This window comes from Sabethes cyaneus, chromosome 3 (genome assembly GCF_943734655.1).
Source record: "Sabethes cyaneus chromosome 3, idSabCyanKW18_F2, whole genome shotgun sequence".
In the NCBI taxonomy this organism is placed as follows: Eukaryota; Metazoa; Arthropoda; class Insecta; order Diptera; family Culicidae; genus Sabethes; species Sabethes cyaneus.
In genome coordinates, this window is record NC_071355.1 from 2369512 (window position 1) to 2385813 (window position 16302).

The following is a 16302-nucleotide window of genomic DNA, read 5'->3' on the forward strand; positions in this document are numbered from 1 at the left end:
CTGCCAATTTAGCATTTTCGTTTTAGGATTGACGTTCCAATTTAATTTTCATCTGACATAAAATCTGCAATTTTCCACTTTCGATCTTCGATTTTCGTCTTTCGACTTTCTACTTTTGGCCTTCGACTGTTGACTTTCGGCTTTCGAAATTCGTCCTCCAACTTTCGACCTTTGATTGTCGACTTTCGATTTTCGACATTCGCCTTTCGACTTTCTATTTTCGATTTTCGACTTTAGACTTTTGACATTCCGCTTTCGACTTTCGGCTTTCGATTGTCGACCATCAACTTTTGATTTTTGATTTTTGATTTTTGATTTTAGACTTTGGACTTTAGTTTTAAACTTTTAACTTTGGTTTTTGACTTTCGACTTACGACTGAGTTTTGATTTGACTTTAGACTTTGGGTATTACATTTTTGATTTTTGATTTTTCACTTTCCGGCTTTTCACAACTTCCGGCTTTCAGTTTTAAACTTTCGACTGTTGGCTTTCAACTTGACTTTTGACTTTCGATTTTGGCTTTGACTTTCGACCTTTGAACTTCGACTTTCGATCTTTCAAATTTCGACTTTTGTCTTTCGACCTTCGGCGTTCAACTTCCAACTTTCGACCTTCGACTTTTGATTTTCGTCTTTCGAGTTTCGGCATGACTTTCGACCTTTGACCTTCGATCTTTCAAATTTGGACCTTTGACTTTCGACCTTCGACGTTCAACTTCCGACTTTCGACCTTCGACTTTTGACTTTTGATTTTCGTCTTTCGACTTTCGAACTTTGACCTTCGACTTTCGATCTTTCAAATTTCGACCTTTGTCTTTCGACCTTCGACGTTCAACTTCCGACTTTCGACCTTCGACTTTTGACTTTTGATTTTCGTCTTTCGACTGTCGACTTTCGGTATCCGACTTTTGACTTTCGACCTTTGACTTTCGACTTTCGATCTTTCGTCTTTCGACCTTTGACCATCGACGTTCGATTTTCGATCTCTCAACTTATTCGACCTTTGACTTTCGACCTTAGACGTTCAACTTCCAACTTCATCCTTTAATCTTCGACTTTCGATCTTTCTACCTTCGACTTGCGCCCTTCGACTTACGGCTTTCGACATTCGTTGCTCAACGTTCAACTTTCGACTTACTACCTTCGACTTTCGAGCTTGGACCTTCAACCTTAGACTTTCAACCTTCGGCATCCGACTTTCGACCTTTGACTTTCGACCCTTGACTTTCGACCTTCGACGTTCAACTTCCGACTTTCGACTTTTGAGTTTTAATTTTCGTCTTTCGATTTTCGGCATCCGACTTTTGACTTTCGACCTTTGACCTTCGACTTTCGATCTTTCAAATTTCGACCTTTGTCTTTCGCCCTTCGGCGTTCAACTTCCGACTTTCGACCTTCGACTTTTGATTTTCGACTTTCGGCATTCCACCTGTTGACTTTTCACTTTCGACCTTTCTCACCTTCGACTTTCAATCTTTCAAATTTCGACCTTTGACTTTCGACCTTCAACGTTCAAATTCCGACTTTCGACCTTCGACTTTCAACCTTCGACTTTCGACCTTCAACTTTTGACTTCTGATTTTCGTCTTTCGATTGTCGATTTTCGGCATCCGACTTTTGACTTTCGACCTTTGACTTTCGATCTTTCGACCATCGACCATCGACGTTCGACTATCGATCTTTCAACTTATTCGACCTTAGACTTTCGACCTTCGACGTTCAACTTCCGACTTTCGACCTTCGATCTTCGGTCTTCAACTTTTAGCCTTCGACTTTTGACTTTAGATTTTTTGACTTTCGATTTTGGACTTTCGAGCTTCATCCGTTAATCTTCGACTTTCGCCCGCGTTTTTAAATTTTGCTTTCCGATTTTCGAGCTTCAACCTTTAATCCTGGACTTTCGTCTTTTGACGACCTTCGACTTTCAACTTTCGGCATTCGATGTTTAATGTTCGACATTCGCCTTTCACATTTCAGCTTTCAACTATCGACTTTCGATTTTCGACCTTCAAATTCCGACCTTGGAACTTGGACCTTCGGCTTTGGACTTTCGATTTTCAACTTTTTGGCTGTCGGTTTTCGACCTTCTGCTTTCGATTTTCAGTGGTCGACTTTCAACTTTTGATCTTTGACTTTTGACTTTCGGCTTTTAGTCTTCGACTTTCGTATTTCGGCTTTCGACTTTCGACTTTAAACTTTGGATTTTGAACGTTGAAGTTCGAACTTTGTAATTTGTCTTCGGATTTTTGACTTTTGACTTGACTTTTCACTTTTCATTTTTGACTTTCGGATTTCAGCTTCCGACTTTCGAATTGCAACTTTCGATTTTGAACTTTTTGGACTTTGAATTTTAGACTTTGAACTTTAAACTTTAGAATTTGTATTTGGACTTTTACTTTGACTTTTAACTTTTGAGTTTCGACCTTCGATCTTCGACCTGAGACTTTCGACTTTCAACCGTCGACTTTCAAGAATTTTGCCAGTCGACGTTCGACGTATGATTTTCGGCCTTCGGCCTTCGATTTTTGACTTTTGACCTCCAACCTTGGACTTGTGTTTTTCTACTTTCAATTTTTTACTTTATTTACAACTTCCGCTGGTCGATGTTCGAAGTTTGATTTTCGACTTTCGAGCTTCGACCTTCGACTTTCGATGTTCAACGTTTGGCCTTCAACTTTCGTGTTTCAACTGTAGACTTGCGATTTTCGATCTCCAATTTTCGACCTTGGAGCTAGGACCTTCAATTTTCAACCTTTGACTTTGGACATTCGACTTTCGACTTTTGACTTAAGATTTTTAACTTTCGGTTTTCTACTGATAATTTTCAACTTTGTCTTTTGGCTTCTGACTTTGGACTTTGGATTTTCAATTTTGACTTTCGACTTTCAACTTTCAACTAACGACTTTCAAGTTTCGAATTTCGCCGGTTCGAAGTTCAACTTTCCACTTTCGACTTTCAACTATATTTACTTTCTATTTTCTACTTTTGACCTTTGACCTTCAACCTTCAGCATTCGACTTTCGATTTTAGACGTTCGACTTTCGACTTTGTCCTTCGATCTTCGACTTTCGACATGCGATTTTCGATTAACGACCTTTGGCTTTCGACTTTCGAACTGCGATCTTCGACATTCGACCTTTGACCTACAACTTTCGATTTTCGACCTTCGGTTTTCTACCATGGAGCTTGGACCTTCGACCTTCGACTTTCGCCGGTCGACGTTCGAAGGTCAACTTTAAACTTTTTGACTATGTTTTCGATATTTGACCTTCAACCATTGACTTTCGACTTTAGACCTTCTACTTACGACCTTCGACTATCGACTTTCGATTTTTTTTATCTTTGACTTTCGACATTAGATTCGACATTCAACTTTCTACTTTCTATCTTCGATTTTCGATAGTCAACTTTCGACTTTCGAGCTTTACCTTCGACTTTCAATTTTTTGGCTTTCGACTTTCGATCTTTAACTTTCGACCCTCGACTGTCGATCTTCGACTTTCGACCTTTGATTGTCAATTTTCGACTTCCGATTTTTGATTTTCGACTTTCGACCATCGGTTTTCGAGATTTCGAATTTCACCAGTCTCCGTTCTACTTCTGACTTTTGACGTTCGACGTTCAAACTTGGGCCTTCGACTTTCGACTTTCAAGCTTCGACCTTCGACATTCGTTGTTCGACATTCGACCTTCGCTTTTCAACTTTCAATTATTGACTTTTGATTTTCGATTTTCAACTTTCGACCTTGGAGCTTGGAGGGCTTTAGACTTTCGAATTTCGACCCTCAATTTTCGACTTTCTACCTTCAACTCGACTTTCGATTGTCCAGTTTCGAATTGTGATTGTTAATTTTCCGTTTTCGATTTTTGATTTTTGATTTTCGACTTTCGACCTTCGACTTTAGACTTTCGATCTTCGGTTTTCGAGATTGCATGTTCGACCTTCGAAATTCACCAGTCTCCGTTCGACTTCCGACCTTTGACATTCGACGTTTAAACTTCGACTTTCGAATTTCAACTTTCGAGCTTTGACCTTCGACTTTCAACTCTCGAGCTTCGACCCCCGACTTTCTATATTCAATATTCGACGTTCGGTTTCCAACTTTTGCCTTTCAACTTTCAATTTGTGACAATTATTGACTTTCGATTTTCGACCTTCAACTCCCGACCTTAGAACTTTGGCTTTCGATTTTCGATCTACAACTTTTGATCTACGACTTTCGATTTTCGACATTCGATGTACGACGTTCGACTTCCGCCTTTCAACTTTCAACTATCGACTTTCGATTTTCGATTTTCAACTTTCGACCTTGAAGCTTGAACCTTCAAATTTCGACCATCGACTTTGATTCTTCGATTCTTTGACCTTCGATTGTTAATTTTCCGTTTTCGACTTTTGATTTTCGATTTTCGACCTTCGACTTTAGACTTTAGACTTTCGACCATCGACTTGCGACCTTCGGTTTTCGAGATTCCACTTTCGATTTTCAACCTCCGACCTTTAACTTTCGACTTTCGACTTTTAACGTTCGAATTCCGATCTTTAACCTTCGACTTTCAATTTTTGAGCTTTGATTATCGACTTTTGACATTCGATATTCCACTTTCGACTTTCCACTTTCGACCTTCATCTTTTGACCTTCATCTTTCGGCCTTCAACCCTCGACATTCGACTTTTGACCTACGATTTTCGAACTTCGACCTTCGAGTGTCGACTTTCGAGCTTCGACCTTCGACCACCAACTTTCAACTTTCGAGCTTCTACCCCCGACTATTGGCATTCAATATTCGACGTTCGGCTTTCGATTTTCGCCTTTCAACTATCGACTTTCGATTTTCAACCTTCGACTTTCGTCCTTTGAGCTTGAAGTATCGACTTTCGAAATTTGACCTGCGACTTTCGACCTACGACCTTCGACTTTCGACATTCGATGTACGAAGTTCGACTTTCGACAGTCGAGTTTTGACATTCGTTGTTCGACTTTCGATTTTCGACCTTCAACTCCCGACCTTAGAACTTTGGCTTTCGACTTTCCACTTTCGACCTTCATCTTTCGACCTTCAACCCTCGACTTTCGACTTTTGACCTCCGGTTTTCGAGATTCCATGTTCGACCTTCGAATTTCACCAGTCTCCGTTCAATTTCTGATCTTTGACGTTCGACGCTCAAACTTCGACATTCGAATTTCGACTTTCGAGCTTCGACCTTCGACTTACAACTCTCGACCTTCGACCCCCGACTTTCTATATTCAATATTCAACGTTCGGCTTCCGGCTTTCGGCTTTCAACTTTTAATTTTTGACCTACGACTTTCAAACTTGGAGCTTGAAGTATTGATTTTTGAAATTTGACCAGCGACTTTCGACCATTGACTTTCGACATTCGATGTTCGACGTTTGACTTTAGCCTTTCAAATATTATCTTCGACTTTCGATCTTGGCGTTTGAACTTTCGACACCACCGTCTTTCGACCTTCGAATATCGACTTTGACCTTCGATTGTCGACTTTTATCCTTCGATTATCAACTTTCGACTTTTTACTTTTAACTGTGGACTTTTACCGGTCAACGTTTGAAGTTACACTTTCCATTTTCGACTTTCATTTATCGAATTTCGGTTTTCGACTTTTGACCTATGAACCTTCAATCTGCGACTTTCGACTTTTGACGTTTGACTTTCGATTTTCGACTTTCGACTTTCGACCTTCGGCTTTCGACTTTCGACCTACAGCGTTCGATATTCGAGCTTTCACGTATAAAAAGAGGTATCTTTAGACCATCGACCTTCACCTGTGTCTTTTGACTTTCGAGTTTCGACCTTCGACTGTCGACATTAGAACTTGGTCCTTCGATATTCGTCCTCCGACTATCGACCCGTGACTTTCAACTTTCGCCGGTTCGAAGTTCAACTTTCGACTTTCAACTTTTTCGGCTTTCTGTTTTGGACATTCGAACAATCTTCGACTTTCGACTTATGACTTTCGACTTTAGACATTTGACCTACGACTTTTGGCATTCCGATGTTCGACGTTCGACTTTCGACTTTAGCCTTTCAACTATCGACTTTCGATTTTCGACTTTCAAGCTTCGAATTTCGACTTTCGACCTTCAACTATCGACCTTCGACTTTCGACTTTCGATTTTCAACTTTCGACTTTCTGCTTACAACTTTCGGCTTTAGCTTTTTACCTTTAACTTTCGAATTTTGACGTTTGACTTTCAACTTTTAGTTTTCGAATTTCAACTTTTGACCTTCAACCTTCGACTTTCTTCCTTTGTTTTTCGACCTTTGACTTTGGACCTCCAATTTTTGACTTTCGATTTCCTACTTTAGAGCTTCAAACTTCAACATTCGATTTTCAACTATCGATTTTCTACGTACAACTTTCGACACTCCCACGTCGACATTTGAAGTTCGACATTCCATTTTCGAATTTCATATTTCGATGTTCGACTTTCGTCTTTCAACCTTCGGCATTCGACTCTCCAATTATGGTTTTCAGCTTTCGATTTTGGGTTTTGACTTTTGACTTCTGAACTTTGACTCTCGACTTTGACATTTTACTTTTAACTTTTGATTTTTGTTTGAATTTTGAATTTTGAATTTTGAATTTCAAACTTTCAATTTTCAATTTCAATTTTTAGTTTTCAGTTTTCAGTTTTCAGTTTTCAATTTTCAATTTTCAATTTTCAATTTTCAATTTTCAATTTTCAATTTTCAATTTTCAATTTTCAATTTTCAATTTTCAATTTTCAATTTTCAATTTTCAATTTTCAATTTTCAATTTTCAATTTTCAATTTTCAATTTTCAATTTTCAATTTTCAATTTTCAATTTTCAATTTTCAATTTTCAATTTTCAATTTTCAATTTTCAATTTTCAATTTTCAATTTTCAATTTTCAATTTTCAATTTTCAATTTTCAATTTTCAATTTTCAATTTTCAATTTTCAATTTTCAATTTTCAATTTTCAATTTTCAATTTTCAATTTTCAATTTTCAATTTTCAATTTTCAATTTTCAATTTTCAATTTTCAATTTTCAATTTTCAATTTTCAATTTTCAATTTCCATTTTCAATTTTCAATTTTCAATTTTCAATTTTCAATTTTAAATTTTAAATTTTCAATTTTCAATTTTCAATTTTCAATTTTCAATTTTCAATTTTCAATTTTCAATTTTCAATTTTCAATTTTCAATTTTCAATTTTCAATTTTCAATTTTCAATTTTCAATTTTCAATTTTCAATTTTCAATTTTCAATTTTCAATTTTCAATTTTCAATTTTCAATTTTCAATTTTCAATTTTCAATTTTCAATTTTCAATTTTCAATTTTCAATTTTCAATTTTCAATTTTCAATTTTCAATTTTCAATTTTCAATTTTCAATTTTCAATTTTCAATTTTCAATTTTCAATTTTCAATTTTCAATTTTCAATTTTCAATTTTCAATTTTCAATTTTCAATTTTCAATTTTCAATTTTCAATTTTCAATTTTCAATTTTCAATTTTCAATTTTCAATTTTCAATTTTCAATTTTCAATTTTCAATTTTCAATTTTCAATTTTCAATTTTCAATTTTCAATATTCAATTTTCAATTTTCAATTTTCAATTTTCAATTTTCAATTTTCAATTTTCAATTTTCAAATTTCAAATTTCAATTTTCAATTTTTATTTTTCATTTTTCATTTTTCATTTTTCATTTTTCATTTTTCAATTTTCAATTTTCAATTTTCATTTTTCATTTTTCATTTTTCATTTTTGTTAAAGCTCTGATAAAAGCAAGTTAATCGCGCAGATGTAAATATAGTTGCAGAAAAGCGGTTTCTAATCTCAATTATACTCGATTAGATTACGATCACATCACCTAGCAAGGTGAATATCCTGATCCAACGAAACCTATTGTAGACGCTAGCTAGCGGCAGGACAAATTCTTCTCTTACCTGATGGCTCGTCTAGTATTTAATAGCTTTATTACAACGGACGTCAAGGCTTCTTTTATGCAAATCTCTTAACAAAAGTTCTTAAATAGTTATGGATATTTTCACCCCCGATTCCTTTGATTTGTTATTTTACATCAAGTGGTAACCAGGGTTACGGTCTGTGGCACGTTTGCATCACTCGAATCGAACCATTCATTCTATGCTAACAAAAATTACATTCTTTTTATGCTCCTTCCAGGTATGTCCGCCGAGGATGAATGGTACAATAAGAGTCTATCGGCACTCCGGATGAACAGCTCGCACCACCCGAACCTGTCCGCACCGATGCTCCAGTATCAGACATAATTAATGTAGGATCAACTGTAACCCTTCCCCCACGACTGCTGAGCGGCCGGCTGCACACCGAGCACTTCAGTGACAAGCACCGAACAGCTTCCGAGCGCAGCCAACTCTCAGCAGCAGCAGCAGCATCACCCACAGCACAGGCCGCCGCTCATCTTGTTTTATAGAACAGACCGTTCTCCAACACCGAGAGATGCCGCAATGCAACAATAAGTTGTTGAAAATTTCATTAACCCACTCACTCGTGAATATTTAATCAAATCGATTCACAGCGAAACATGTACCAACTTCCGGTGGCCACGATCGGTAGCTCATTTTTTCATAGCATTTGCATAATCCTGAAAAAAAAAACAATCCCATTAAGTCTCGATTAAGAGCCACTAATTTATGCAAGCGGCCAACGAGAAACCCAGCACGCTAATGTAAATTTAAATATTCTCCAACGAGAGAATGAATGCAGTTTAGTAGCTATCAGACAGTGAAATAAAAAGTTGTAAATATGTCTATATAACCGAGCTGGGCGCTGAATTTTCATTTCCGGCAAACGTTGTAAATTGGAATTCGATCAATTTGCTGCTTGGCTCGAGAAAACTGAAAACAAAAATACACGGCACGAAATCAAATCTTACCAGTAACGTGAAATTAATAGGCGTTAATTAAAAAAAAATACTAAAGAACAAAACCAAAATAAGGACAGAGTGACGATACGAGTAAGGAAAAACAGAACAACAAAACAATCCATTCGCCCAGAATGAGAACTTCTAGCGTAAGGATAAGTTAGCGTGTAAGTGTAAGAAAAACGTGAATGCCAAGATAAATACAAAAAAAAATTAAGCAAAAGCTGCAACCAACGGCAAACCACAAACAAGAACTTTGAACCTAATCTAGCTAAATTATTTAATTTAAACTCTTTGAAAGCAAAAAAAAGAAGAAACAAAACAAAAGAAAACTAACTAAAAACATATGATTATAGGCACCAGAAGAGGAAGAGAGAGATGTGGTGAGAACCGTTAGTTGAACTATATATTATATATGCAAAAAAACAACAGAATAAGCGCAGTAAAATTTCTAGTCACAGAAATACGCCAATGAGCAGAGAGCATTTGGCCGTGTAAACGTGTAAATATAGACCAAAGCGACAATGCATTAAAAACTATTTCAGATGTAAGCAGCCGTTTAGCGTTTTATTGCGGCGCGAGGCCAAATCTACCGAAAGCCTATAGGTTTGCTGACGGGGTACTCTTTTACGTCCACCTCCTAAGGAGAATTGTGCTGAAAACCGAACCGAAAGCTGAAAACCTCTTATATAAAGAATCTATGTATTCTATCTTCCATAAGCATGAATTACATTTGCTATGTTCAACCGCATTGCTTTGAGCTCCTGAAATCTGCAAAATAAAAAAAAGAACAATGCGTTTTCCTCCAAAATCAAATTTAATTCCTCAAACTTCATCGTGTAAAAAAGGGTAATAATATGTGAACCATTCTTATGGATGACTTCGATCTGACGTGATTTTATAGACAAAACCAGTGTTTCAAGCGTTTCCTGAGGGATCTCTTCCTCAGACCTCAGTACTACAATCATGTCACTACTACCAAAGTTCCTGCTCATCATAACTTATGAATCATTTCGCAAGTCGTAGCAGTAGTACTGCCGGCCATCTGGTCGATGATTCAAGCTTGCATTTTTTTTTCATTCAGAAGAATAACATTCTTTTATTCATCGGTCCAAGAGATGTAGATACTACTGTGGATGTGCTTACGAGTTCTAAGCGATCCAACTTGAGGGTTCCAAGTCCTTCACGCCACTCCAAGTTCTCATTTGATTGCTTTGATTGATTGATTGCTTGAGACAACTTGTTGTACTCTACGTGTAGTGACCGTAAGTTCCAATTCTGCACGAATTTGTGAAGCTGTTCTTTTGTGGTTCACGGCTTGAATCTTTGCTCGAACGTAAGAGGCTTCGATCAATCCATATTGGGTAAATCGCACGGGAAAAAACTGATCTCACTCTCAAGTAAACACATTTTAACTCAAGTTCTGTTGTTGTAAAAACCAAAATAAAGAGCTGCCATATGAGAACCAAGGTGATTTTTTTAGGTTACGCTATTTTTATTTCGCACTATTTTTTGATAAACTGGCTGATTACCCGATCTTACTTGGAACCCCTTTGCCTGTCAGTCATTTGTGCATCTGTTATTGTAACGAAAATTCCCATAATCTTATCTTATCTTATCTTATCTCACACTAACGCAGCCAATACTTGAAGGCATCCTGGAAAATGCCGATTGCTTAAATCGGTCATTTTTCTTGTCAACGGCCAGGCCAACTGCGCAGCATGTACCGCAGAGAGAATTCCAAAGAATTAAGTGGAATTAAAAATGATACTTAATTCCATTCAACTCATTGAAATCAAGGGGAAGGAAGAAAGCGTGGACCTCCCGTACCAAACGCTTCCCTTGAAGATATTGATTAATTTACAGATTACAAATTGTAGTCGTTGGGAGTATCTTTGCTAATAAAGGTTAAGTGATACTCCGGACCCTCGGGGATGAACTTATGGCATTAACCACAGTCTGGCTGCAATTGGCCAAGGTTATAGCGCCTTTTTTCGCTCTCTGAAAATTGAAAAATTCCGTCTACCTGGCATCATTTTAATTACTTAGTAAAAGAATAAAATTTAGAAATAATAAAATATATGAATGCAGGAAAATCAAATAGATAAACGAGTGAAGTTATGAAACGACCTCACCGGCATTTGTTTCTTCGTCCATTCCATTAAATCCCGCCACTGAACAGCATCTTCGATTAAACCTGAAACAGTCCAAAGTCCCATTCGAAAGCCAGGTTTTGGGTGCCTCCGGGGCAGAACCCCACAAACCGCAAAAGTCACTACCGTATGCACAAGCGTAAATTCGGACCGCTTTCAGTAACAGTTGCCTCCAGTAATTCCGTCTGCATTCAAACATGTAACTTGCTTGTCACTATCTTCAAGGCACATGCCAATTCTATATCTGCTGCCGCTGGCCAAAAAACTAATCTGTTTGACTATTTCCAACTTCCCAACTCGTACGGAACCGATAATTCGTTTTATTAAATATTGCTTCACAAACTGTAAGAAAAATTTTGACAGCGAAAAATTTTGCTGCCGTCCACCTTATTGTAACGAAAATTCCCATAATGCCAGAAACAAATCTCCTTTTCTTCATTTGAATGTGTCTGCTTCCTTCGTTAGTTCCCCTCATGGTATCCCCCAGCCTCTTGTTAATATATCTTCTCGATAATCCCTGTAAACTGGCACTAATCCTTTTTTACGTTTTTGAACCTCACCTTGTTCATGGTTACCCTACTTCTCCTATCAGAAATCCAGCAAATTGTACAACTGCTATCGTTCCAAATGCAAGAGAAAAGCCATCCCTTATCCATTTGAACGCTCCTCGAGAAGAGACCGTCAACCCTCCAGCACTAATTATTTTATGTCAAAAATTATGTGTTTGATAAAAGACGTTTGATGAAGAACAGTCTAAAAGTTCCGGAGATATAAATACGGGCGTTTTAGCCGAGAACAAAGTCAGTCTTATTTTGAACATTGTAGTGTGAAGATCAAATAAAAGTAAATAGCAGCAGTAGAGAAAAGAGTTCGAAGGACTCTACAACGAGACATTAGTCAATATTGAAACAATGATCGAAGCCATCGAAAAGGAAAATCGTTCACCCATCTTCGTGTTTACATCGACGTCGACCGTAAACCCACAGCCAAATCAACCTGTGATCATCCAAACTCAGTCATATCGTGCTCCCCTTCCAGCCTTCGACGGTCGTCACGAAGCATGACCACGCTTCAAGGCCATGTTTCAGGACATGATGCAACGATAGAATGATTCGGACGCCGTTAAGCCGCCGCAGATGTAATTGATCTGGAGACGCTTCAGAACAACAATTACGAACGAGCTTGGGAGATTCTAGAGGAGCGTTTCGGAAACCAACGCCTGATCCTTGGTTTGCTGAATATGGAAAAGGTTCCAAACAAATCGTCGAAGAGTCTACGGAAACTAGTCGATGAATGCACCCGTCACGTCGATAACCTAGTCAAGCTCAACCTGCAACTAACTGAAATGTCGCAATTGTTTGTGGTAACGCTACTGACACGCGCGTTAGACAAAGAGACCCGTGAACTTAGGGAGGCTTCGACCAATCAATCAGCGCTGAGTTCCTGAAGCAGCGGTGCGTAATTTTGGAACGCTGTGAGACCAATATCCCCTTTTTGTCAACCTCCAAAGTATCAACCGCCAAGAATCCTGTAACAAAGGGTGGATCGTCCAAATCTTCGCATGCAGCGACAGCGATACCGGAGTATGTGTGTGACTTTTGTCCCGGTCAGCATCCGAACTTCAAGTGTCCGACCTTTCAAAGGATGGCCGTGGAGCAACGTCAAAGCGAGCTGAAACAGGCAAATCTGTGCTTCAATTGCCTGAGGAAGGGCCACCGTAGTGCTGCATGTACGAGCGACAAGTCCTGTGGAAAGTGTGCCAAAAAACACCACACTCTTGTCCACTTCGAGCAGCGAGCGAAGCCTGAGGTGAGAAAGAATGAGCCGCCCAAGCCAGCCGAGTTGAATCCGGTACCAGCAGTGACGCAGCCCTTAAAGGAAGTTCCTAATGACAGCGATGGTCAACGTTCTCTCCAGAAGCGGCCGCGTCCACCAAGTTCGAGCATTGTTGGACTCTGGATCGTAGATCAATCTGGATTCCGTTGTGAAGAAACTGGACCTACCGAAATATCCAGCTAATGTCCCTGTAGTTCGCGTAGGAGGTGCGCGATCACAGATACGTCATCGAGTGGTGATAAGAATGACATCCAGCTACAACGATTACACCGCCAATGTTGACTGCTTGGTCACACCGCAAGTGACAGGCACTATTCCCTCTGCAAATGTCAGAGTGGATTCCTGGCATATTCCAACAGGTATTGTGTTGGTCGACGTTTCGTTTAGTGGATATGCTGATTGGTGTTGGACATTTCTTCGACATTTTGAAGCGAGACCAAATCAAACTAGCCAACCATCTACCTACCTTGTACGAGACGCAGTTCGGAAGGATCGTAGCTGGCTCCTACGACGAATTGGAAGAGGATTTTCCAGTGAGTGCCAACCTAGCTGTGACCGATGGATTGGAAGTGTGCTTGCAGCGGTTCTTCGAGCAAAAAGATATCAGCGAGCCAGCAGCGTTGACGACTGAGGAAGAGCGTTTTGAGGAACACTTCCAGCGAACATAACGCTTATCCAGCTAGCGCGTGACGAGAGTAAGAATTATCCGAAAGTGGCCGAAGGGATCCTGAACGATTCCTACATGGATGACATCCTGTCTAGCGTGGATTCGAGCGAATCAGCCAAGAAGTTACGCCGTGATCTGGAGATGTTGATGCTGAAGGGTGGATTCCCTATACGAAAGTGGTGTTCCAACTCGGAGGAAGTGCATGCCGGAATTCCTGAATCGGATCGAGAAACCCTGTTACCCATTCAGGACTCCAGTGCTAATAAAGTGATGAAGGCTTTGGGACTCCTGTGGGACCCGAAGACCCTGTTCCTGTTTCACCACAAATCACCTGATTCGACATGGGTCGAAGACCAGGTGACAAAGCGGAGTGTCCTGTCCCAGATCACGAAGTTGTTTGACCCCCAGGGACTCGTGTCACCGGTAATTGTCGAAGCGAAAATGATTATGGAGTGCCTGTGGACTTCCAACCTTGGATGGGATGACCCTGTGGAAGGCGACTTACTTCAGCGGTGAACGGAGTTCCATACATCGTTGAACCAGCTTCACAACCTCGTGATCCCAAGATGCGTCGGAATTCCTGACACGGAGGCAATGGAAATCCAGGGTTTCGCCGATAATATCAGGCAGATCCAGTGGGCGATTAATAATGCACCGAATTCGATAACTGGAGTTACACCTACACCTTTGGTTTTATCATTCAAGCCCAGAGATTGTGTGTATAACGAGCTAATTATCGCACTTCATGACGGATCTGATAACGCAGTTCGTGACGGGGATAGTTTTCGAGCCCAAGCAACAACTTCTACGAGCCAACGACAGCTTTCCCAGAAAAAGTATTTCGATCAACGAAGAAAAGCAGCTGAACGGTACAAGGTCAATGACCTGATATTGGTGAAGAAGGACCAGTTCATGCCCGGAAGTAGGAAATTAGAGCCTCGATATAAAGGACCTTTTATGGTAGCTGAAGTCCTTGACAACGATCGTTGGTGTTCTATTTCTGAATTGGACGAACTTGGCGGAGACGACGACGAAGGTTAACGGAGATCACATTGATTGTTGTTGTAAAATTACTAATCGATGGAAGATGAGGGCATCTAGTTATTCCGGGTGTCCGAGCTGTGAAATTTGACTACTGTGCTGCTATAATTTATAGCAGACATCAGCGGTATTGTCTTATCATTTATCTATTGGCATGAGCATTGGATGCCCAATTATTCTTAACAATAAATCAGTCTAAAATTAGCTTACTGTAGAAGCGCATGCGTTTAACTATCCGAGATCCGATCCCAGATTCAGTTAAAAGGATTGTTGCACATAGTACAATAACGTTACCGAAGAAGTTAAGGGGCAGATGGCCATTGCAAACGAAGCCGTTTTCGGACTGCGTGGGCCAGCTATAGTCCAGCATTTCGCACAAAACTCGCTACCAACAAGACGTTTACTCTAGGTGAACGCTGAAGAACAGCGGCCCTCGAGCTCTTGGTGTATTTGAGTGTAAAATCCTACGGTGAATATTTGCCGGTATCTGGAGTGGCAGGGGCATAAACCAAATGTATAAAAATATGGATGTTAAGCGATTAAAACACGGCAGGCTGCAAGGGCCTAATCACGAAGTAAGAATTCCAGATAAAGACAAGATTCAGCAGAGAACCCAAAAGACGCCGACGAAATCAAGGATGCTATTCAAGAAAGAGGAGTTGGATTTCTGCTGAGCCTAACGGCACATGCGGTCCTGATGAAGTGGTCTGACATTTGCCCTTCTCACAAGGATTTATAGCTGAGTTTCACGCACGTTTTATTGTCCACTATTATGACACATTCCAGCCTGTCCCGTTACGACGAGGACCCGACTTTCATTTTGACATTTTACTCCCGCTAGCAAAAAATACGTTTGGGACTAAGTTATTAAACAACTTTTAAATTATGTCTGTTAAATGTACTTTCTAACTTATTGATTTAGATTGTTATTTAGGTAGGCATAACAAGTTACATTTCGTAACAGGACACCATCGCAGAAGTACCGCTTTTTCCACCATTGTTTAATATGAGTACACTTCAATGTGCTAATTATTAAACGTTCTCTATATTGATTGTGTTGAGAACTACGTTTTAGTTTGTAGTTCAATAATCACTGGTTCATATCCAATATAATATGAGTTGAAATATTCAGTTTTAAATTCCGATTTCTTGGTGTACAAGTGCGTGGAATGTGTCCTATGCACTTCGAATACCCAGCAAGCATCGTATCGTACAGCTTTCGCACTGTGGGTCTAATCGATACTTCTTGTTTTGGGGTTCGTAGGTTCACAGATTCAAACGTTCTGAAACTTCCTTCCTTTGCTTGAACCACTTCATTAGACCGCTATCCACATAAGGCTGGCAGGACCTTTTTGACGCAGAATTACGTCGACAGGTGGAAGCAGTATTTCGATGAGCACCTCAACGGCGATATAGCAGCAGGAGACGCAATGGAAGTTAACGTCGGAGTGCCTACAAACGACAACAGCGTTCCGGCTCCTGATCTCGAAAAGATCCGGCGAGAAATCCGTCAACTGAAGAATAATAGACCTGCCGGGAAGGACCGGCTCCCAGTAGAGCTTTACAAAAATGGCCAAGAACCGCTAGCAGCGGCACTTCTAGGATTTGGGAGGAGGAGAAACTACGGGAGGAGAGGATGGAAGGTGTAGTCTGTCCCATCTACAAAAAGGGCGACCAGCTAGATTGCTGTAACTACCGCGGCATT

General features: G+C 39.7%; 1 protein-coding gene across 1 annotated transcript in view; it reads left to right on the plus strand.

Annotated features, from left to right (window-relative positions):
* LOC128744401 (homeobox protein unc-42) overlaps nt 1-8286 on the plus strand; it is a 79918-nt gene extending 71632 nt beyond the window's left edge. The window contains exon 6 of the mRNA XM_053841396.1: nt 8180-8286. Coding sequence (XP_053697371.1) covers nt 8180-8286 — 107 coding nt within the window. The remainder of the gene's footprint in view (nt 1-8179) is intronic.
* Nucleotides 8287-16302: the final 8016 nt, after the last annotated feature.